At 42.0% G+C, this 23,157-nt stretch overlaps 2 protein-coding genes across 4 annotated transcripts; both read right to left on the bottom strand.

Moving 5' to 3' along the window:
• Positions 1 to 2,431: 2,431 nt before the first annotated feature.
• On the bottom strand, positions 2,432 to 18,006 carry tmem245 (transmembrane protein 245). 3 transcript variants are annotated; one of them, XM_086311898.1, is made up of 18 exons: positions 17,317 to 18,006; positions 16,170 to 16,287; positions 15,550 to 15,645; positions 15,139 to 15,246; positions 14,580 to 14,789; positions 14,312 to 14,481; positions 11,194 to 11,217; positions 9,063 to 9,167; positions 8,898 to 8,980; positions 8,722 to 8,812; positions 8,538 to 8,636; positions 8,318 to 8,446; positions 7,848 to 7,970; positions 6,621 to 6,766; positions 6,437 to 6,537; positions 6,157 to 6,331; positions 4,735 to 4,929; positions 2,432 to 4,647 (listed from the first exon to the last, which is right to left on the bottom strand). In XM_086311898.1, the coding sequence occupies exons 1-18, from the start codon at positions 17,989 to 17,991 to the stop codon at positions 4,596 to 4,598; spliced, it is 2,700 nt and encodes an 899-aa protein (XP_086168024.1). In that variant the 5' UTR covers positions 17,992 to 18,006; the 3' UTR covers positions 2,432 to 4,595. The 3 variants fall into 3 exon arrangements, with proteins under 3 accessions (XP_086168024.1, XP_086168025.1, XP_086168026.1); XM_086311899.1 differs by having other exon boundaries at positions 2,432 to 4,644; XM_086311900.1 differs by lacking the exon at positions 11,194 to 11,217.
• A 920-nt stretch (positions 18,007 to 18,926) lies between these two features.
• frrs1l (ferric-chelate reductase 1-like) lies at positions 18,927 to 22,364 on the bottom strand. The gene is made up of 6 exons (XM_086311901.1): positions 22,227 to 22,364; positions 21,787 to 22,011; positions 21,363 to 21,447; positions 20,959 to 21,097; positions 20,031 to 20,277; positions 18,927 to 19,942 (listed from the first exon to the last, which is right to left on the bottom strand). The coding sequence occupies exons 1-6, from the start codon at positions 22,303 to 22,305 to the stop codon at positions 19,770 to 19,772; spliced, it is 948 nt and encodes a 315-aa protein (XP_086168027.1). The 5' UTR covers positions 22,306 to 22,364; the 3' UTR covers positions 18,927 to 19,769.
• Between the last annotated feature and the right edge of the window lie 793 nt (positions 22,365 to 23,157).

The following is a 23,157-nucleotide window of genomic DNA, read 5'->3' as shown; positions in this document are numbered from 1 at the left end:
TGAATGAAAACAAACACTGTTGTGACAGTGATGTACACTGTTCTGATGGTATATATATATGCATCAATCTATCAATCGTTTGTTGTAAAACTCAGATAATTATTTTTTTAAAGCTAGATATTTTAAATGAGAATAAGAAAGAAAAGTACTTCTTTGTGTTGTCTCCCCGTTAATGCCCTACATGGACCCCCTGGCAAAACTTTGCTAGACCCGCCCCTGCACAGTTACCAGCTGTCAGCTACATAAAAAAAGGATCCTGGTGTTATTTGTCTCTCAGAAACAGTTCATAACTTCCCTTCAACTCATTCATGTGACCTAAAAGGTAAACCTGTTTCTCCATCACCTGTTCAGCTCTGATGATTCAGTAAGGACATCTCCTGGTTTCATCTTCATGTTTCCCTCTCACCACATAACCAAACCGATATCATGACCAGCAGCTTTACAGCTGTGGCTCCAGCAAACATCAGCTGATACTAGAAATTAATATTAAATAAATTCTAACAACAGCTGATCAAGCTTAAACGTGCTGCTGTTGTTTAACACGACCTCCACTGGTTTATTCTTTCTGGCGCAAATTGGGCGATAAACAAACAAGAGAGAAAAGCCGATCAGCTGATCATTGATCAGTTTCATGATTGAAGTAGAAACAGGAGAGGGAGGGGAGAGAATGAGAGAAGAAGAGGCAGCTGTGCAGCAAAGACAGAATAACTCCAGCTTTGTGTCTTTTTCATTGTAGCTGAAACTGCATTCTTTTTCACCTCAATACGAAACGCTTAATATTTTCTCTTAGGGGACGGTTGGCAACTCTAATAATTAACCTTATGAACAAAATAAAGTTCAACATCAGTAACATCATAGCACCCACCCAGCTGTATAGAAACTCAGTCAGGCTCGCTAGTACCCAGTATGAAAAAGTCAGCATAACGAAAATAAACTCCACCTAAACTTGGTTCATATCTGACCCAGATGGACTGCAGGTCATAACTTCTTACCTGAAGTTCAGTTCACACTTGGACCAGCGGCTGCCTCGGGTCTCTGCTCCTCCTGCCTCCCCTTCCCTCATCCACCTGCTGGCCTCCACCGCTTGCTGATGTTACTGAATCTGTGGAAGCTCCGCGACAGCCACCGCACGAAGTAACGAATAACGAGCCTATCTAAATCCCAGTAACGACTAACACGTTCCTGATTTTGGCATAATAACTAGTTACCGTGCTCGTTACCACAATAATAACGTCGTTGCTGTAACACGTTACTTAATAACGCGTTAGTCCCAACACTGGTGATAACACATTTCAGATAAACATTACACATTTAAAGGGTGGGCCTTTTATATGGATACACGGTAATAAAATGGTAATGCTTGGTGATATTAAAGTCCTGTTTGTGGCACATTAGTATATGTGAGGGGGCAAACTCCTCAAGATGGGTGGTGACCATGGTGGCCATTTAGAAGTCGGCCAACTTTTGTTTTTTCAATAGGAAGAGGGCCATGTGACACATCAAACTTATTGGTAATGTCACAAGAAAAACAATGGTGTGCTTGGTTTCAATGTAACTTTATTCTTTCATGAGTTATTTACAAGTTTCTGAGCACTTATAAAATGTGTTTAGTGTGCTGCCCATTGTGTGCTGCCCACTCTTCACACACTGATAGCATCACCGCAGGAGAAATGCCAGCACAGGCATCCAGTATCCGTAGTTTCAGGTGCTGCACATCTCGTATCTTCACACCATAGACAATTGCCTTCAGAAGACCCCAAAGAGAAAAGTCTAAGGGGGTCAGATCGGGAGACCTTGGGGGCCATTCAACTGGCCCACGACGACCAATCCACTTTCCAGGAAACTGTTTATCTAGGAATGCTCGGACCTGGCACCCATAATGTGGTGGTGCACCATCTTGCTGGAAAAACTCAGGGAACGTGCCAGCTTCAGTGCATAAAGAGGGAAACACATCATCATGTAGCAATTTCAAATATCCAGTGGCCTTGAGGTTTCCATTGATGAAGAATGGACCCACTATCGTTGTACCATTCACATAAAAGTTGGCCTCATCACTGAAGAAAATCTTCTGCGTGAACTGAGGGTCCTGTTCCAATTTTTGTTTTGCCCATTCTGCAAATTCTGTGCGCCGATCTGGGTCATCCTCGTTGAGATGCTGCAGTAGCTGGAGTTTGTAAGGGTGCCATTTGTGAGTAGCTAATATCCGCCGAAGGGCTGTTCGACTAATGCCACTCTCCAGTGACATGCGGCGAGTGCTACGCTGTGGGCTCTTGCTGAATGACGCTAGGACAGCCACTGATGTTTCTTCATTAGTGACAGTTTTCTTGCGTCCACACTTTGGCAAATACAACACTGAACCAGTTTCACGAAACTTAGCAAGCAGTTTCATCTATTTAATCTAAAAAGGACAATACAAGACAGTCAAAGTCACTGCAGTTTAGATCATGTTTATTGTATCAGTGCATGTCCAGTATTAATAAAAAAACAAAACCACAGCATCAGTACAAAAGGAAAACTACAGTATTGGGTTGAAACTCATAGCACATCACACTGTCCCACTCTCAGACAGCTAACATGGTAGCCATGTCTGATCAGTCACATTGCATACGAGTCATCTGCTTCTTTATTAAAGCTTCAAGTGACCTGCTTTACACTCTCCTCTCAGACAAGTGCTCTGACTCGAGTTACAGTGTGGCGCACGAAGTGCAAGAGCAAAAGAGGTTAAAATAGGATTTGAGGTGTGTGAAGTCTAAACTGTCAATGAAATCTTGTGACCGGGACAACAGTCGCAGCCCTAAAAAAAAACTTAAAAGGAAACAAAAAAAACTTGAAAGTGCTTCACAAAATCACTCAATCAAGATTTTCTGAGTGCAAAGGTGAGAGATCAGCAGAGAATGTAAGGAATTAAAAACTTGGTTTCACACATATGTGTACAAAACAATCTTAATCTTTAAATACATTCAAAATAAAATAAAATAAAAAACATCCTCTGATAATGGAACCAGACTAAAATCTGATTGTAAGATGTGTAATCTGATCCATTAGAAGTAGTCATCATCATCAGTCTAAACCTGTAGCCAATAAAAATAGATTATTTTTATTATTAATAATAACTGAATCGTACAAACAAAAAAAGACAAACAGTGGTAACAAAGCTTGGTTCAGTAAAGCAGGAGTGAACACCGTTGTCAAAGCTGAGAATGTCACAGCTACGATCACGGAATCGTGAATAACACAGTAACTAAAGAGTAAAAATTTAAACGGTTAAATGGGACCTATCCTTATTTTCTATCGGTCGTGTATCATAGTGTTTATACTACTATCCAATTACAGTGATCATATTAAATGTGCATCAAAAAATGAGGTAAATGTATATAAAACTAATCTTTATGAGAGGCAATCATTTTGCCAACTCCTGACATCAGCTTGGCACAGATTTCCTTGTATGGTGATTAGGAGGCGGGGTTTATGAGCACTGGCTTCTGTGTGGAAGCCAGGCGAGGGGAAGCCAATCAGAAGAAAGAGGGCTTCTTCAAACAGCAGGTGAACTTAGCAGCTGTGTCAGGGTCCATTTATGTTCCTCGCCCTTGTGAACAACGCCGAGCTTTGATGTCGTTTTGGCCAGTGCTACACCGCTTAACTTATGTAACCTCGTGCAGCAGCTGCCACAGATTACACAGAGGGAGATGTTACAGCAGGTTGAAAGGGAGAAAAGAAATCTTCTGATTTCTTTGGTTCTGGTTTTGACTTCTTACCAGCACTGACATGGACTTTTTGTCTGAGTAGCGACACCTATCGTTCAGGAGAATACTGTAGCGAGTCCTTGCACCCTCGGCGCTGGTGTAACTGGTACAGAGCTGTGGCGATGTCACTGCACATACAGTGGCCAATGCTTCGAGAGTGTGATGTCAGTTTTAACGAAATACTCATTTATAGTCTCACAATACGAATATGTAGCTAGAAATAAGCATAATAACAGGTCCCTGTCTAATTACTCAGTTACTTGAGTCACATGAGACAACAACTGTGACAAGAAGTTTTGTTTTTTTTTAGAAAACCTGCCTTTACTACAAACTCTACTTGAGCCTCCATTAGGAGAGAGGTAGGGAGTACAAATACTGCACAACCACGTACGGTAGCACAGATACAGCCAAGGAGTGCAGGCTGGAAATCAGGGGTCTTGTAGATAAAATATATCATCTTACAGTTCACCACAAATGACACAGTAATTTTTAGGCATTTCTCAATATCACAAAACAAATTAGGCACTGAGTTTTGAGCGATGATGCGATTAGCATCGATGGCTCCACCTTACACAATCGTAAACCCAATGTGATGTCATTGGTCCAAGTTTGGGATTAGGGTGCATGCTTACAGGAGTTTTTGTGTGCTGCTGAATGAAAGGAGCTGGTGCCATATCGCTCTGAGAAACCGTTCAGCTAAGCACATAGCATCATGGGTGACCAGCTGCTATGCCTCTTTTTCAGTCAGGGCGTCCCTATGGAGTCAGGCCACACAGGGAGGAGCTTCAGGGAGGGGAGCAATTCCCCTGAGGAATCAGCTTATAGGAAGCTGGATGTCGTTTCCTCATGTGCTCATTCACAGGTCTTCTTCAGGACAGAGGGAGTGGCGTCCGTAAAGGTCCTACTAATCACAGACAAGAAGACAACTGACTGGTTGGTTTGCATTTTTTTAAAAACATCTAATCTGCTGTTTGTTCTTCATGCGTCTTACCTCATAGGATGGGGAGGCCAGTTTGGCTGCACTGGTGTGGGCACTGCAGAGCTGGGGCTCATCAGCATAGCACTGTAGATGTTGGCTGCCACCACCAGGATGCAGAGGAGGATAGGCCCGATAATAGCCCCCTCCAGACCCAGATAGTACGCACCACCTGCCACCGCCAGGCCTGTCAAATATGGGTGTCCACCTCTGAGACAAAGACAAAAGAAATGGTTTAAAACACAGTGGAAAGGCTGGCAGGCAGCTACTGTATCAGTGCACACATGTGATGCAGCCGAAGGCTAAAACAGGCTAAAAAGTTAGCTTTCCCCAAACCGCAGCTGTGGTCAGAAGTTTATATACACCCATCAAGGTTAGTTTGAGCTTTTATCCATTCCACAACCAGTTTTGATGTGTGTTTGAGGGTCACTGTCCTGTTGAAACAAACCACTGTGTCCAACGATTGATTTGAGGTGAAGAATTTAGAGATCCTCCTTCATTATTCCAGCCACTTTGTGCAATGTACTAGTACCACTAGCAGCAGAGCAGCCCTGGAGCATGACAGCTGGTACAGCCTTCTTAGGTTTGTAAGCCTCGCTTTCACTCACTACAAACATACCTCTTGTCATTGTGGACAAAAACTCACTCTTTGATACGTCTCACCATCAAACTTTTCTCTAGAAGATTTGGCGTGTCCATGTGAGCAGCTGAAAATTTCAGTTGAACTTGAAGACGTCAATTTTTGAGCACTTCTTTCTTGGTCGTCATCCTCTCAGTTCATGGTAAAACTGGCTTCTCTGTGGAAAGTGACGCTGGCAAACTGGTGACACATCTGAATAACTTGTACTTAGCTAGAACTACTTAAACTGATGATCTTAGAATCTGCAGGTGTTCGGAAATAGCTCCAAGAGACCTTCACAACTAGTGTAAATCTATAATTCTCCTACTTAGATCTTCATTGAATTTTTGGGATGTTCCCATTTGGTCAATCCAATGAGTGCTGTCAGTCAAATCCTTTTTAAGCTGGTAAAGAGAAACTGCCAGATGTACTCAATCATAATAACTAATGAGAAATTAATAGGCCTTGGCCTTATCAAGTTACAAGACATTGTAGAATCTTCAGCACTGCTTATTAAAAGATTTGAGTTGATGTATGCATTTGAGTGTGTATGTAAACTGTATGTAAAGATAGTAGGGCTTGAAGCTCGAAGACAGGAGCATTATCTGTCCACAACAGGGAGTTTATGAAACAGAGGCAAACAGAGACGCTGTTTATAGACTCGTACAACTGTACAGTTTTCTTTCAAACCCACATTAGGCCAGCAAGCGGACTTGTATGTATTATGTTAACAGTCACAGGTGGTTTGGTGCGATTTGTTTGTCAGATGTCCCAGTGCCATAAAGAGAAGCTCAAATAAGCTGGTCACGCATACATACCCTGATATATCAGAGTAGATGGCTGTATCCACAAAATATGTTGGGAGCAGGTGGCAGATGAGCAGCAGCAGGGCCTTGACACCTTCACCCTGCGCCAACCACAGGTCACACACTGCCGGCACAGCTGCCCAATAGGTCCCCAGGAACGGCACGGCACCCAGGATGGCAGCCAGAGCTTCAGGCCAGGAAAGAGGGATTCAGAGAGTGACAAAACACTGAGTGTGGCTTGGCAGGTGCGAACATAACGACAGCACAATCTGCTGCGGACACGCTGACTCACCAGAAGGAATGAAGACGATGTTGATGCCAAAGATAGTGTGAGTGAGCCAAGTGTAGAGGCCGTAGAATCCGGCCATTTTCAGAGAGGCGTCAAACACTCCTCTTCAAAACAAACACAAATATGGTCAAAAATAATCTCGCCAAGGTACAAATTTAGATTCTGTAGCTTTTACGCATGCGACTACCTGATGGCCTCTTCAACAGACTGGCCGATGATGTTACTGGAGGGTCCCGGCTGAGAGAGAGGAGTTAAGCTGATCACCCATTTAACCGGTTTGTAGTATTCTCCACTGGAGCTCAGCAGGTAGAAGAGAGTAGTCAGGAAAATCACCTACAGGAAGGAGTAAAAATGGCAGCTGTGCTAAATATAAGACTATCTGATTAGCTTTTTAAATCTTTAAGAGTAAATGTGGCAGGTCTACTTTATTAAAATAAGACAGAAAGAGCAACACCATTAAATATACACAGTTAACAATGCTCAGTAAAGTCCTGTATTGTGGTTGAGGAACAGATGACATGTCCAAGCCCCACCTCGGTCACTGTGGAGTTGACACGCTTCCAGGATGCGTGTTTGGCTCTAATGTCAGCTCACTATTTTAGTCCAGTGAATGTTTCCTGGCCTCAGTCTCCTCTAACTTTAAGGTGATTTTGATCTTTGTAAAGGTCCATGGCCATTCCAGACTACTGCTCATTTGTGCTGGCATTATTTATTGAGGAGAAAAAACTCAAGGCCAGTGTCATCAATTTAAACTGATCTCAGGTTATGGATCATGTTTTTTTTTTGTTTTTTGTTTTTTTTACACGACCTGGCAAAATACTTATTTAAGAAGATGTTTCAGTGGAATGAATGCCTTGTTAAGTTAGCTAATGATAGCACCTCCTTGAGGTGCCCCGGGCGGGTCATCTACTAAAAGGAAGGTCGGCGATTTGATCCCAGGCTCCTCAAGTATGCATTTCAAAATGACTCTGGACAAGATACTAAATACCAGATTCCCCCTAGTGCATCCATCAGTGTGAGTGTGTGCTTAATATGAAGGAGTTTAAATGTACCACAACAGTTTAAACAATGCTTAAAAGAAGCACTGCCTCCATTGCAGAAAGCACAGCAAACAAGCACACACCACTGACATGTGTTAGTAAGCATTATTTATAAATCAACCTAAGCACACAGTTGGGAATGATCTTTAGCTAAACATAAGTCTGAGAACATTTTTATGGACGAGTCTGCAGGACATTATTCGGCCTCAGATTTCTATAAATCTATTAGAATATTTTTGAGAAACACTTGCAGTTAAGCTGAACACTTTCTGCTTACTTTTGTGCATTACAAAAGAATAATGATAATCAATTTTGCAAACAGTTGGACTTTATAAAATGGAGAAAACGACGTGGCTGTGATCAGCGTTTCATACCAAACTCAGTGCAAAGTTGAGGAGCGCCGTGCCGCTGTGGAACAAGACGGTGAGGAGAGTGGTCGTGGTGGAGATGAGGAGGCCAACGTTCCTGCTCATTACAACCCACAAAGACTCCAGGATCTGCAAAATGACGAGGCAACAATAAACACACCATCCACAGGAAACTGTACTTCTATCTAAGACGCACACAGTTGTAAATTTGCAAATGCTGCTAGTGGGGCAGTGCTGGCATGGTGCTCTCATGGCTGATGTCCTGATCTAAGAAAACAAAATGGTCTTGGACTGCAGAGGTGGGATCTTATCACGGTATCATGCTGGAATTCAGAGCTCCTGAGAGCGACCCATCCTTTCACAGACGTTTGTAGAAGTGGTCTGCATGCATTGGTGCTTGATTTTATGCACCTGTGGCCATGGAAGTGATTGAAACACTTGGCATTATAGTGTACGTTACATACGTTCATACTTACAGACAGTAGTGTCTCAATATTTTCCTGCAGAAAGGAAGCAATGTCCTTCCAGTCCAGGATGTCCCCCAGCCAGCTGTTCTGTCTGTGAGTCATCTTATTCCCACGATGCCGTCCAGAGTGGGTTACATTCTGAAAAATGTGACCATAGTATTTTATGTAAAACTGAAGAATACTGAAGAACAGACTTTGGGAGACATTAAACACAAAACTCTGACACTACCTTCACAAACCAGGAGTGATACAGTCGGTCCCAAAGTTCTAAAACTTGCTTCTCAATCACTGCAGTTTGGTTCACCTTATCTCCTAAAATCTTATGAAGCTGCACACACAAAGGAAACAGATTGGTCACATTCCTCGCTGTCTGGCTGTATTCCATTATTATCAGTGAAAATTACTGTCCTGACCTTTTGTGTTATCCATTCTCTCCCATGCTGGTAGACATTAGTAGCAGCTGAATTTAGAGCTTTCTGGACCACGCGGGCTTCTGGAAGGAGGCTAACAGAGGACAAAGTAAGGTTGTTTTAGCAAATGAGAGGAAAGTCTAAAAATAAACACAGAAAAACAGAGTGGACTGTCCTACTTGGCCCATTCTGGATGGTTAGATACGGTCTCATTGATGAGGTTACTGGTTACGTCGATGATGTGAGCACTTTCGTGATGAACCTACAAAGATTAATGTTTATTTTTTTTTATCCATCATCAGTGCAAATGATGTGAAGTCAGGTTAAAAAACCCAAAAACCTACCATAGCAGTGAGCAGCAGAGCCATGAGCAGGGTCCCTGTGACCAAGAGGAAGATGATGAAGATACTGATGATTTTATCCAGAGATCGCTCCAGCCACACAACCATCTGGGTGCACAGATAAAAAGGAGAGGAGGGCAAAGACAGGGAGAAGGGGGGGGGGGATAATAGGAAGATGGCAAAATAGACTCATCAGTACAACTTTAAAGGAGGTAAAAACATGCACATGGAGAAACCTGTGTCCTTATCACTTGTGAAAAGTCATTTTAGACGTAAAAAGTCCTCACAGAGGACAATAACAGCATATCTGTACTCATACAATGCATGCACCCATTCTTGCACTGAAGCATTAAATCATGCAAGTGGCTTTTTGGGTTGTTGGTTTAACAACAAACAGACATGACATCACTTTCAAAGTGAGCTCTCTGTTCTCGACTCAGGTTTCTCAATGCGCCAAAACTGCATTAAAATCAAAGCTCTGTTAGCAGAACTCTCTCTTTTTGCACTAAGGCCATGGCGTAATGGTTTATTATATTGATGGTGACATGACATGGCATTTTCTGCAAAGAGTCTGTGTAAAACCTTAGGTGAGTGAATCTACAGCGAGTCTTATACCTTCCTCTTTAACATCTAGCTTACCTGAAAGAAGAACAGCAAACAGTTGTTTAACAAAAAAATGGAAACACCACTTCAAAAAGATTTTAATACTGAAAGAAGTAATTAAATTAAAGAAGTTGGGTAATATTGAGCAGCGAGAGGTTTAGAAGAGGTTTCAGTCACTATCACAACAGGGAGCATGAGACCTCTAAAAAGTTATACACAGGCCGCACAACGACAAACACTACATTTCCAATGCAGCACATCGGCACTGTATTAAAAATATAAACTACATCATCAGAAATGACTGAACTGAATCAACACCTGTGATAATTCTAAATAAAAGACACTCTAGTTCATAAATAACAGCCAGAATCAGAGTATAAAGTGCCTTGAGGCAACTTGTGTGATTTGGCGCTATATAAATAAAACCGAACTGAATTGAATAGATTGTAAACACTTTAAATTTGTACTGAGGTCAAGACAGAAAGCAAGTCTTTTTCCAACCATAGTTATTGTGACCTGGTGGCCTTCAGATGCAGAATGCAGGCTTGTAGGTACATTGAGGTCAACGGGAGCTACAGCCATTCTGTATATAGTTCAAATTGAGAACTACAGAGAGCGTTTGTGGTCTCATCAATAGTTTCAAGCCTTATTAAAATACAAACAAAACAAAAAAACAAAACAAAACAAAAAAAAAGCAGAATGTTGTATGTTGTACAATATGGTCAAATGTAAGAGTAAAACAGATGACAAAAAAGGGTTTGAAATTTGGTCCTGGCTGCTGACTGAGCATGTAGTTTCCACAAAAATCTCAATTTGAGCCAAGCCTCTTTTCTGATGTCTTACTTTAAAACTAAAAGAACAACAACAACAAAGACCAAACAATGAGTGACAGCCCAGTGCTAATCTCCATCTTTTATATACAGTCTATGGTAATAACCAGCTCCACAAAGCCAAATGGTTCAAAGGTGGCCAATATATTCACTAAGTTTAGTTCCTCACATTGAATAACCGTGTTTCCATTGTTTTGTCCAGTCCCTTAGCCACACCTAAAAAATAAAAAAATTAAAATTTCCAGGAAAAAAAAAAGGAAACACCCCCCCCCATTTAACACTACTCTTTGAGGCAGCTCGCACACATACACACACACACACACACACACACACACACACACACACACACACACACACACACACACACACACACACTCAAGACAAACTCAGGTCAAAGCAGAGAAGATACAGTCTGGGCTGAGGGATTATTGAGTGCAACACCCCGGCTGTAGCTCACTGTCAAAATAAAAGCTGGAAAGAAGCAAGAGGACAGATGTTTAGACAGGATGGCAGAGGTGATGACAGTGGATGGGTAAAATGCCAGTCCAAGCCGCTACAAGGTGTGCTCACGCTGTCACACACACCCGCACATAAATACAAGTTATTTATTTATTTGCCCTTGTTTTCTCAATGTCTCTCACACACAAGCCCACTTTCTCTCAGTCTCGCTCTCTCAGCACTCTGCTCCTCCAAATCATTACCTGCTTGTTAAGCCAATGCCAGAGCTTGGGGAGGAGACAAAGAGACATTGGGAAAATTATTATTGGAAAGAGTTTTGCAGCAGTCATCACATGTACCCGTGCAACAAGAATACAAGCTCTGTGTGGGTACAGGCTCTGAGGGGTCAGAGCGGTGTACTACAAAGAGGAATTCATGTGTTAGCAAGGTATGTTGAGACTATAGCCAGAGGTTTCAGAAGGGCAGCTCTCGTTTTAAAGCTATTTTCAGAAGTTTTTGTCTAACATCATCTCCAAGTGATACGGTTTCACTTCTTTTCCAAACAAGTTGCCCTAAGAGTGATATAGATTATCAGCTGACATGCAATCTGTTAAGCTGTACATAACAGCACTGAACAAAGTCTAGCAGTTAAGTTACAGCAGTGCAAACGGTACAGCTGTGGTCAGTTTACATACAATCACAGGTCATTTGGGGCTTTTAATGATTTCTTTGAACTCAGTTGTTTGTATTTATTTTGGCTCTTCTCTAATCCACTAAGAGTCAAAATATATACATAAATCTCCACTATTATTTTGTTTAAATGTCTCTTAGCAAGTCAACCAAATGCTTCCGGTAGCCATCGACAAGCTTTAGGCATAATTCCTGGAGCAGACCCAGCCTTTCAGCATAGTCCATGAATATTCAAAGGGTTGAGGTCGGGGCTTTGGGAAGGCCATTCAAGAAGCTCAATGCTAGCCTACTTTATCTATTCTAACACCAGTTTCGATATGTGTTTGGGATCATTGTCCTGTTGGAACTACCAACTGTGTTCAAGTTTCAACCTTCTATCTGTTCATTTAAGATCAAGTTTAAGAATCTTCTCTGTAATGTACCTTATGCCACTGGCAGCAAAACAGGCCCAGAGCATGATGCTACCACTACTATGCTTGACACTCAGTACAGTGTTCCTCATGTTTATACTTCTAGTCATTGTGGCCCAAAAGTTCAATCTTTATCTTGCCCGACCATAAACTTTTCTCCAGAGGGCATTTGGCTTATCTGTTTGAGCAGCTGCAAACTTCAGAGGAGCTTGAATGTGTTGATTTTAAAGCAGGGGTTTCTTTCTTGGTCAACACCCTCTCAATCCACTGCGATGTAAAATTCACTTCACTGTGGACAGTGATGTTGGTGTTCCAACAGTTTCCAGTTCTTGAGCCTCGGTGGTTCTCGGGTTGGGCTCCTTTGAGTTTCCTATTGGTCTGAGGTCAATCAAATGAGTCCTGCCAAGCAAATCCTTTTTGTGCTGGCAAAGAGAAACTACCAGCTGTAGTCAATAATTAATGAGGAGTTAATAGGCCTTGGCCCTGTCAGATTAAAAGGCACTGTAGAACCTTCGGGACCACTTGAGTATGTGTATACATTTGGGCGTGTATGTATATGTTCCAGACTATTTGGATGAGAGAAAATCTAAAATAAGTTCAAACTCATGCTCCCATTTCTTTTTTCCCTTAAAGTCATTAAACATATATGGTCTACAATAATACAAGTCTGGAAAAAGAACAGCTCAAAAAAATCGTTAAAAGTCCAAATTTACTATGACGTTTATGCCTGTGATGAATGTAAACTGACAACAACTGTACATGTTGTGTTTTCACAGGAATTCCCAGGCACTGAACTTGTGTAAATGCTACGTTTTACACTACTGCGATAGCAGTCTACTGGAATTTATTACAGAGGTTATTCAATTAAGAAAATTTATTTAATTCAATTTGGTCAATAACAAAAGTTATCTCATTACAGTGTCAAACCTGAATGCACTTCATAATGAAACGCATCATGATTCTAATTTGTAGATCTCTACATTAAATAGCAGCACCAGGAGTGGACTGAGTGGTAAAATAAATATAGTAATTTATTAATTTATGCGATTATATTTTTCTGCTGAATTGTTCCATCTTGAGTTATTGGCAGCACCAGTATAGCTGTTGCAGTCCATTTTGTGCTAAACAGGAGTCAAATGATGCTCCCACCACCAACTCCCACTTTTATGTAAGCGAGGACAGAGCCTGTCACAGAAACCATAACATTAAAATTGGAAATACCCGTCAGGTTTGAATGAGGTTTTAGGTTTCATGGGACCAACTAATGCATGAAAACAAAAAAGTCAAACTCTGCGGAAGCTGCTTCGTAGTACACCCCTCAGGAAGTGGCAGGCAAGATACACTAACTACAGTGAGTGTGGACTGGCAATACAAGTGGGATGCAAATCAATGTGATTACAAAGACAGAACACAAATACATCCCAAAACTGTGAGGGCAAGGCAGAAAAGTGTATAAGATTACAGCAATGACATCATTATTTATAAAACCTGAGAAATGTAAACCATGTAGCACTAATCCTGTCACTCACTCTAATATGTCGGCAAAAAATTCTGCTCTGCATTGCTTTGTTTTTTGAGATTTTTAGTCTATATTGAGAGATTTGGAGATATTTTGCCTCTAAATTTTGATTGGAAACAAAACAACTGCATACTTACACATCCAGCAGATATGGGGCAACAACATCACTGATGCATGAGTATTTTCTTGCCCACCTGGTGATGCGGGCATCAGGCTAATATTCACTCTCCTTTTAGCTCTGTTTTTTAATGAACTGATTTGAAAGTGTTTCTCAGCTAAGTGCTAATTTTGTCTGTCTACCATTTGGTGCTGGGCAGTTTAGCGCACACTTGGTTTAATACAGCTTTTTGCTAAAAATAGCTTCCAGCTGTTGCCGTAAACGACACTGATGAGATTGTTGCAACTGGGTCAAAACTAAAAGGCTGAAAAACAAAAACAGCAGCTAAAATCCTCTGTTAAAGGTAAAGGAAACTAAAAAGCCCCCGTTTTTGGCAATTTAATATGAATTTACCAATTTCATTTTAATAAATTTAGGACCTGGCAGATCTTTACACTGGCTAAATTTAGACATTAAAAATGAAACTAACATATGTAATATGACTGATAACAACAGAGCATTTTGAGACTTTCAGTTTTCCTGAGATATTTTGATAAGTAATTTGTTATCAAGCAGTTGCAGATAAAGTGTGTCTGGATGGGGAAGTATAAAGTCAAAGGCAGAGGAAATAAGGACATCAGCTTCACAGGCAGCTCTTACATTACCTTAGTGTCGATACGTAGGAGGAACTGAGCCAGGCCTTTGATTGGTCCAGGGAGCAGTGCCTCTTCACGCTCACGTCCAAACTTCTCTAGCACCGTCCACCACGAGGTAAGAGTCCTCTCTGCAAAGCTCTTCATACCAAACCGGACCACCAGCTTCTTCAGAACCCACACTAGATCAGTGAGCCAACATGCACATGAGTAAAATCCGACTGACGAGGAGTAACTGAAAGTGTGCACATATCTGTTTGTATGTCTGTGTGTGTGTTACCGGCCACAGGAATAGGGAGCAGTTGTAGTATCCACAGGTTGAGCCAGACCTGCACCAAGACAATAGCCCAGACCAGCAGAATAAAGTAAATATCACTGGCTCTGTGGGAGCTTTTCTCTCTCTGGAAGAGGCCGGGCAATGTACGAGAGCTCCCAGCAAACCCGGGAAACCCAGGAGTGGAAGGCACGGGACCCACAGACTGCACACCATCTATGAGTGGATGAGGGAAAGCAGACAGAGGAAGCACAGAAGAGGAAGAGAAAGAAAGAACAAAGCAGTTGAGTTTCAGCCGCTGTGGCTAAATTGGTAAAGCCAAAGCAGCTACAGTAAAAAAAGAAATAAAGAATGTAAAACTGAAATTGCATATCTTGGGTTTTAAAACTTGACATTTTTCTGACCAATTAGCAATGCTCTGAACATTTATCGAACAGTATGTTCAGAGGTCTGATTCCCTCTGTTCAATCTGCCAGTTCTCTCATTTCATAAACCTTACAGCCCAGATATCTGGGACATCTGTATGATCTTCTTTAATAGACTGAATACAATGCAGCTAGCTTACCTGTGGAGGAGCTTCCACTGAGTTCGGTTTTGGGTTGAAGGTTGCTACAGGAGATTGCCATGTAAATAGTGTTAGCAGCAAATGACAGCACCTGCCCTGAAAGCTCACCTGGGGAGATCAAGAGAGACTGAATATAACGAAACACAAAGGCAGGCAGGCAGAGCGGAGGATGCACAGTAGGAAAGATCAAAGCTGGTCTGATGAGCGTAGCCCAACCAGTCACCTCAAGTCACTTATATTTCACGTAAAGCTAGGCTTAGGCAAATGTGGCTAAATGCAACTTAATCTAAGCACATCATAGACTTGTGCTCATTTGACCATATTTATTACCTAGTTAATGGTGAGTAAAGGTATCTCATTGTGGTAAATGTCAATGTATGTCAGTGTATAGGTGTGATAGTATATTTTCACCTCTGCCAGGGACAGGTGGTTTCTCTTGGTAGCCCACGATGAGAAGCCCAACCACAACCACAAATATGGGGACTCTCCATGAGCCAGTCAGAGACACTAAAACAGATAGAGGAATTGTATAAGTGGAAGAAGATGGATGAGTTACGGATGGATACATTTAACTAGATTGAGAGAAAGCTGTTGTAGTTAAACTGCAGGACGACATTACTGGCTTAACAGGTATATTCCTTGTCAAGCATGACTCTGCTAGTCTTGCCTGATGAGCTGAACCATATTCATAAACAAATATGACATACAATGTTGACTGTTGCTATGAAAGCACTTTTAAAAACTTCAAAGCAGAAAACATTTTCTCACATGTGCCCAGAAACCTCCTTTTAAGGCAGAACTTCTTCTTAACCAGCTTTCAGTCACTTTTTAAAACTTCACGCCTGAAGCTCAGAGCAAGTGTTAAGTGTGCTAAAAATACTTTCGACATCCTCATCTTACTCTGCGTGCCCTCTGTTTCAAAGACAAGTGGATTTGTACAGGCAGCAACTTATTGACCACATCTAGAAGAAATCTCCTGCAGTCCAAAGAGGCAGCTTGTATGGCTGGCTGTGGGCGCTGTCCACACTCACCGATGTAGAAGAGCAGGACAGCCCAGACAGGAAGTGCCAGAGTCCTCAGGTACCGCTCAGTTTGAGGACTCCACTTAAAACAAACTGCCAGCAAGTATCCAAACACGACAGTCCCCACCTGTGACGAAATAAAACAAAGATGCACAATAATGAAACAGAGGGTATTTTAATTAAATATACTGAGACTTCTATTCTCTTCCATTGCATCATAATCATCATTTGATGCTGAACCTTTAAACTTCATGAGTCTTAAAAAGTATAATTGAACAGTTTTTGTGATAATCACTTTGTGTTGATGTTTTTTCTTCCTAAACTCATCCAGTTTTACAAACGCTCTGCTCCTGTTTAGCAGTCAGCACTTAAGACTACACTAGAAGTTTAATCGACTGCTCATAAAGATCTCAGCTTGTGTCGCTCCTCACAAAGACATGCCTTGATGTAATTTAATATATATTTAATGCAATTTGGATGAGGTGGACGGGTTCTGGCCCCTGGAGCTGTTTGGGAATGAGGTACCGATCGATCAGATGCTGGAACTGCAGGAAATTAGATCAACTTACATAAAAGTTTGCACACATATTCCAAGAAACACATTTTCTGTTTAGGTTAATCGAATAAGTCTTTATTAGAGACACACTGCAGCAGCCAGTCAACTTTAATCCCCCAATTATTCTTTATCAACTATTGCCTATTGCTAAATGGCATTTATGACAACATGATAATAACATTTATACATTTGTACAGTCAACATTTTAATTCTGAGTTCATTTTAATCAGACACACAAAACGGGATTAAGTAGGAATGAAATTCACAATTACTGTTATTACTCCCTCTGTAGATAATTTTCTGTGCAAATAACGTGATGTGAGCTTTTCATATTTGATTTTTTTTTTACCCAACCAACAATCAAAAGACTACTAGTTTGTTATCGTAAGATTACTAGTTTACTATAGTAAGACCCACACAATCAGGCGAGTAATAAAATCATTGACGTTTAAAGTATAACTTTTAACATTCTGTCCCAGATAATATTTAAAATATGTGCCACAGTTTACACAGAGCTGACCTAACAGCACCCACTCTGACGGACAGAGGGGCCCTTTGTCATTCTGTCAGAGAGAGGATTGTCACTCTACTGTCACTCACCCACATAAAGTGGAAACAGTCCAGCGCGTTCCCGATGACCCCACAGACGTGCCCGAGGATCACCTGCATACCGATGACACTCCAGAAAAGGTAGAGGAAGTAAACCAGCGGTGCCCCCGCCCCGATAACCAGGAGTATCGTGAGCTTCTCCAGAACTACCCTACCCATCGCCTCCACCCCGTAGTTGAGACACCACACCGGGACCAGCAGCGTCCCCACCACTATGGGCGTCCCGCTGTCCTGCAGGCCGCTGAGCCATGAACGGCCGAGACGAGCCAGGGAGTATTTGAAGGGGTGGAGGAAGGTGCCGCAGAGCACAGCCCAGAGCAGCGGGCGGAGGAAGGCCTCGAGGATGAAATAGACCAGGACAGCTGCCCCGCAGCAGATAGCCACAAATATCATCGCCCCGGTGTTGTAGAAGGCCTGTTTTATGTTCTTGTCAAACTTCAGGGAGGAGGGCTGGGTTAGCAGTTGGCTCATCATCCCGACAGCCGGCTGGAAGCTCTCCGAGAAAGAAACAAAGTGAGGCTGCCCAGCGTGAGGACTCTCTGGGGGAGAGACAGCGGCGGGATCCGGCGCCGAATCCTCCTCGTCTGCCATGTTCCCAGTTTCAGCTCCGCCAGCCCGTCCAACTGATCCACCGCGTGAGGGAGGAAAACAATGACGTAGCAACATCGAATGCCCAAAGGCCTCATGGGCAATGAAGTGTCGGTGATGTCGCGCGTTCCTTCCTGTTTTCTTTTTCTTTTCTTTTTTTAACTTACCAATTTTCTTCCGGTTTATTTTTTATTATTGTTTTATTAATGTTACAAGGTGATGTTATAAAGTACTTAATTCAAGCAGCAATACACATCATAGCTATTTAAAATATATAAATAAAAATAATTACATTACATTGTTAAACAAAGTGTCTTTAAGACAATTAGAGTCATGATGATCAGGTTTTCTGAAATTCCGAGATCCTTTTTTAAACATTTGTTTTTTAAATGGTACGGTAAGTTGACTTCAAGTTGACACCACACTAGCTTACACTTCCACTGGGTTTGAATCTCATGGCTGTGTGGGGTCTTTCTGTTCAAAAGCTGCATATTCTCCCTGTGCCCTACAGCTTCTTCCCATGGCAGGCATGCATGTTAGGTTAACTGGTAAGAAAAACAAAACAAAACAACCACGCATAAATATACAATGGTTTTTATATGAATACCATTGCATTTGTACATTCATTTACTTTTTTATGAGAATTTCTACAACCCCTTTATTTTTCCCACTGCCCATTTCATGTGCTTGAAAAGCAGGTGGTGTGTAAAAGGTGGTGTGTTTTTTGTTGGTTTGTTATTTTCTGCGCTTTCTTGTGTATTTTATCTTCTGCCCAGCCTCTCACGAGTGTGAATGTATGAGTAATTTGTACATTTTATCAGGCTGCACATCATACTACACGTAGCCACTGCTCAAAATCTAATTATGTTACATTCTATTAAAGTCATGCCCTTTGGCTTTATACTTCCAGAGTGAGAAGGCAATCTCTGCATTCACTACAGCGTCTGTATTTTGTATAGACTGTGTTCTTAGCAATAAGCACAGCAGCGACAGATGTTTCAGTGGGAGACATCTTAACATATTCAACCATTTTTAATACACTTCAAAAGCTACAATAGCAACCCAGGGGAAAAAAATATTACTTCATATAAGAGCAAAATGTTTCTGTTAACCGTGTTATTGCTTGAACAGGCAATAGTAGTAACTCTTCTCATCAGTCTTGCTGTAAGTCACAGTGTCACAGTACTGATAAACAAAGCAGTTACTGTGGTTGAGGAAGTGAGATGATGAAATCAGACAAGGATGTAAAAAAAAAGTATACGAAAATCTTTTACATAGTAGATGCACCGGGTTGTTCCTGAAACCCTGCAGTCCATATTTCTAACACCAGCAAACAACATTTTTATTTTATTTTTTTAAGGCTGAGATCCACAGAAACGTAGCAGGGTGAGGAGACGGGAAGCATTTGTGAGAGCTGTTTTATTTTCCTTTCATCCTCAGAAACCCGTTGTTTTGGCAAAGTTTGACATTATTCACCAGTGCACGGTGGGTGTCTGAAACCATTCCCAGATTTTCCAGTGCATGCAGGGTTTCAAAGTCTTGTGAGATGTATTTGTTGGAATGGAGTCCTCATATTTTTATATAACTGGAAGCTATCGTTAACACTGAAAATGACTGGCCTATTTTAAACTACTACTACTACTCTGCCCTCTTGTCTAATACTCAGATCAGCACATATCACCTCTAGAGTGTTGCTTTAATACTTCAAGATGCTGTGTGAGTTATGAATATATAGTCTTTCATGTTCAATATATCTAACACAGTCTGTGCAAAGAGGGCACTTGTATGTGGCATCAGATTTAAACTTTTTTTTATTGCTGCTTCATCCTCTCTCTGCTGTGCTGTGCTGTGCTTCGTTATGGCGTCCCCATCAGCAGGTAGAAGGTGAGAGCTACTATGAGCAGTAAGCAGAGGGGAGAATTAAATGTCTGATAAGCTGTGGAGGGCATGAAGATGTCCACGTACTTATAGATGCTGATCATGTGCTCGCTGACTGGAGGACTGTCAATGTCGTGCCTCGTGATGGAACCTGTTGGACAGGTAAGATGAAGGAGATGTCACGGGCAAGGGCTAAAAAAATGGGCAGTGTAATCTGACGCTAAAGACTCATCGCTCACCTTGAATAGCAGGTCCCCATGCAAACAGGTAGTACCACGAGAGGTGTAAGTCCACAAGCGTTTCCTCTCGTGGGACGTACAACGGTCGCTTGAAACGGCAGGTGACGCGGTTGTTCTCAAATATGCCCTCTTCGTCTCGAGCCGGATTCCTCTTGATCTCCTTGGCCCACTGGCCGACGTTGTAGAAGTGATGTATCCGCACGCGCCCGTTATCATCGTGCACACAGGCCATAACATCGTCTCCTCCCTAAGGAGACAAAGAGTGTTATTTCCAAAATGTGCATAAATTTAGTTCTTGAAAAAACTGACCATTATGATACAGTCAAGGTAAAATATACACTTCCAGGCCAGTTCATTAAAAAAAAATACCCATGAGCCAGTCACATGGCTCAGTGCATTTAAGCATTTAAACATTTAAGATATTAAGATGACCTTCTGAAGTCCAAAATGAACATCAGAATTGGGAAGAAAAGTGATTTAAGTGACTTTGAACTTGGTTGCTGGTGCCAGACAGACTAATCTGAGTATTTCAGAAACTGCTGATCGGCTGGGATTTTCCCCATGTAAACATCTCTATGTTTTCCAAAGAATTCCTTGTAAAAGAAAATATCCAGTGAGCAGCCATTCTTGAGATTGTTGCTGAATATATTTATCCCTTTATTGGCACACTGTACCTATCCTCTGATGGCTGCCTCCAGCAAGATAACACAACATGTCTTAAAGCTCAAATTGTGTCAAACTGGGTTCTTGAAAATGACAACGAGTTCACTGTACTTAAAGGGCCTCCATAGTCACCAGATCTCAATCTAATGGAAAAAAATCATAATTATATGCAGCCCAAAAGATACAAACACATGGTTTGCTGTCCCAAATAAGACACAAGACCTGTGTAACTTTTAGCAGTCAGAGATGTTGCAGAGCTGCTCACCATTTTCTTATCAGATGAGAAACCTACAGCCACCCAGCCATCCGTATCTGCGCTCAGCTCAAACTCCACATCTGTCCCGATGCGACGATAACTCAGAAAGTAGTCACACGTCTCTGCATCGCACCCCGGCTTCCCGTACCTGAGTGCAGATAAATAAATGCAAATGCTCACAGTCATTCACTAGAGATAAGATCTCAGCTGGGCAGACAGAGCTCATCTAAACAAATGAGGACACTTTTTAAAAGAAACTGAATCCAGGTTACAAAGAAGAAAGATTAGCTTGCTGAGCGTTCCCATGTTTAGCTCTGGCTCTCTGACGTCAGGAGCATCTGGGATGAAGGACCCCCAGGGATTACAGTAACACTCGAGCTCTTTTTAGAGAAAGACAGAGGTGGATCTCTAACCTTATGCAGCCCTTTGTTACTCCACAGTCGCTGACTTTGATCTTGGCAAAGGGGTCAACTGGGGGTGCTGTGGGGAATGGGTAACCTGCGAAACACAGCAAATAAGTAAATAAATAACGTGAATTTTGTTGATTACACACTAAATAGCTGATACATGTATTCAGTGATGAAGGCCAACTGAGGAGAGGCCATCTGCACTCTGTGTGTGGGTGAGGAGAAGGAAGGGGTGGGCAGCTACCATCGGGGTGCTGGCCTGGGTGCTGAAAGGCCTCATATTGAGGTGACAGGTTGGATGCAAGACAACACTGGCACATATTAACCTTTGTCCTGCCCGTGCTAGGCCCTGTGTGCTTGTGTGTGGAAAAAAAGCATGCAAACAAAACCACTAGCTGCTCATCTTTAGTGGACTGAGTGACATCCTCACCATCATCGGACAGATATCTGGACTCCAGAAACTCGGAGGCGAAGGTGCTGTAGGAGTCCTTGTGAGGCTCTTGGTGTCCAGGCTCTCCGTGCTCTCCGTGGCCAGTCCGGAGTGCTCCCTCATCGGTGGGGCTCGGCGCGACCCCCCACCATCCAGCGTGGATCAGCAGCACCGAAAGCTGCACAAGCCTCCGCAGGAAAATCATGACCAACAAAAAAGGGAACGCTGGTAAAACAATAAATACAAAAAACAAAAACGGTTAAACCGATCTGGAAGAAAACTGGATGTCCATCACTGTTTGAATTTCTGCATCTTCGCAGGTTTCCTTGCAGCGTCACAAAACCGTCTCCTCATCCTGTTTATTCGCAGGGATGCGAGGGGACACCGCGTCTGATTAGGAGGCTAATCCAGCTCTAAATTACCCAGATTCGTAATCTTACCATCGAATTCAGCTACACGCCCATAATCCTCTTTGAAACCGCAGTCCTGATGGCTTCTAGAGCTCATTAATCTTTTCATAGGCTATTTTTCGGTGTTGGGCCGGATGAATGGTATCGCCCAGCCGCCCTCTCCTCTCGTCTCCTCAGTCAATCACAGTAACGTCCAATGAGCAGACGCTACGTGCTGCTGTCACCATCGATCAATTGGAGATTGAACAACGTTTCCACAACAGCTGACACAGTATTTCACATGTTTGGAGTATAAGATGATGCAATGTAAAATAATTAGCCTGTAGAGTAAGATTTTATTGCCTCGGCTGCAATCGGAATTTCAGTCCTAGTCACTGACACCAAATATACCACAGAGCTTCTATTGTTCTGACGAGCTATGCGTTAAATTGTGTTTATTCATCCAAAATTTGGAAGTAATCTAATCTAACCTAACCTAAAAATTACCAATCATGTTTGCACTCCTCTCTCCGAAAATTATTTACTGAAGACACGAATTTAAGCTGTTCCTTTTACACTGTTTTTCCTCTTGTTTTTAATCTATATCACTCTGCTTGTTATATGTGCATATATGCGATTTTTAAAAGGTCCAGATTCTGTTCCATAAAAAATGGTTGCATATCCACTATGTTCACATGCACTCTCTGGGAGTATTATACGTCATTTCTAAATGTGGTGCTTAATGTCACTACGTGTCAGTCCAGGTAGCTACATATAAGTGAGCATTCAAAGTGAGCAGGGACTTTTTAGCTGGGCATGATCGTGGACATACTTTGAGTAGATATGTGACCTTACATTCATTTATCATAACAAGTACTTTTGCATCCACACATCCATTTTCTACCAGGTATCTGAGTCCTGGGTCTACTCCGTGTAATCTTCCTGACACTTCCCCTTGGACAGGCGACCAGATGGTATCTTA

Source organism: Aulonocara sp. 'chitande type north' Nkhata Bay, linkage group LG11, assembly GCF_057382095.1.
Source record: "Aulonocara sp. 'chitande type north' Nkhata Bay isolate Kocher_YH1m ecotype deep benthic linkage group LG11, A_spYH_male_GT1.1, whole genome shotgun sequence".
Classification (NCBI taxonomy): domain Eukaryota; kingdom Metazoa; phylum Chordata; class Actinopteri; order Cichliformes; family Cichlidae; genus Aulonocara; species Aulonocara sp. 'chitande type north' Nkhata Bay.
Note: the sequence above shows the minus strand (reverse complement) of the source record. Positions and strands in the feature narration are given on the sequence as shown.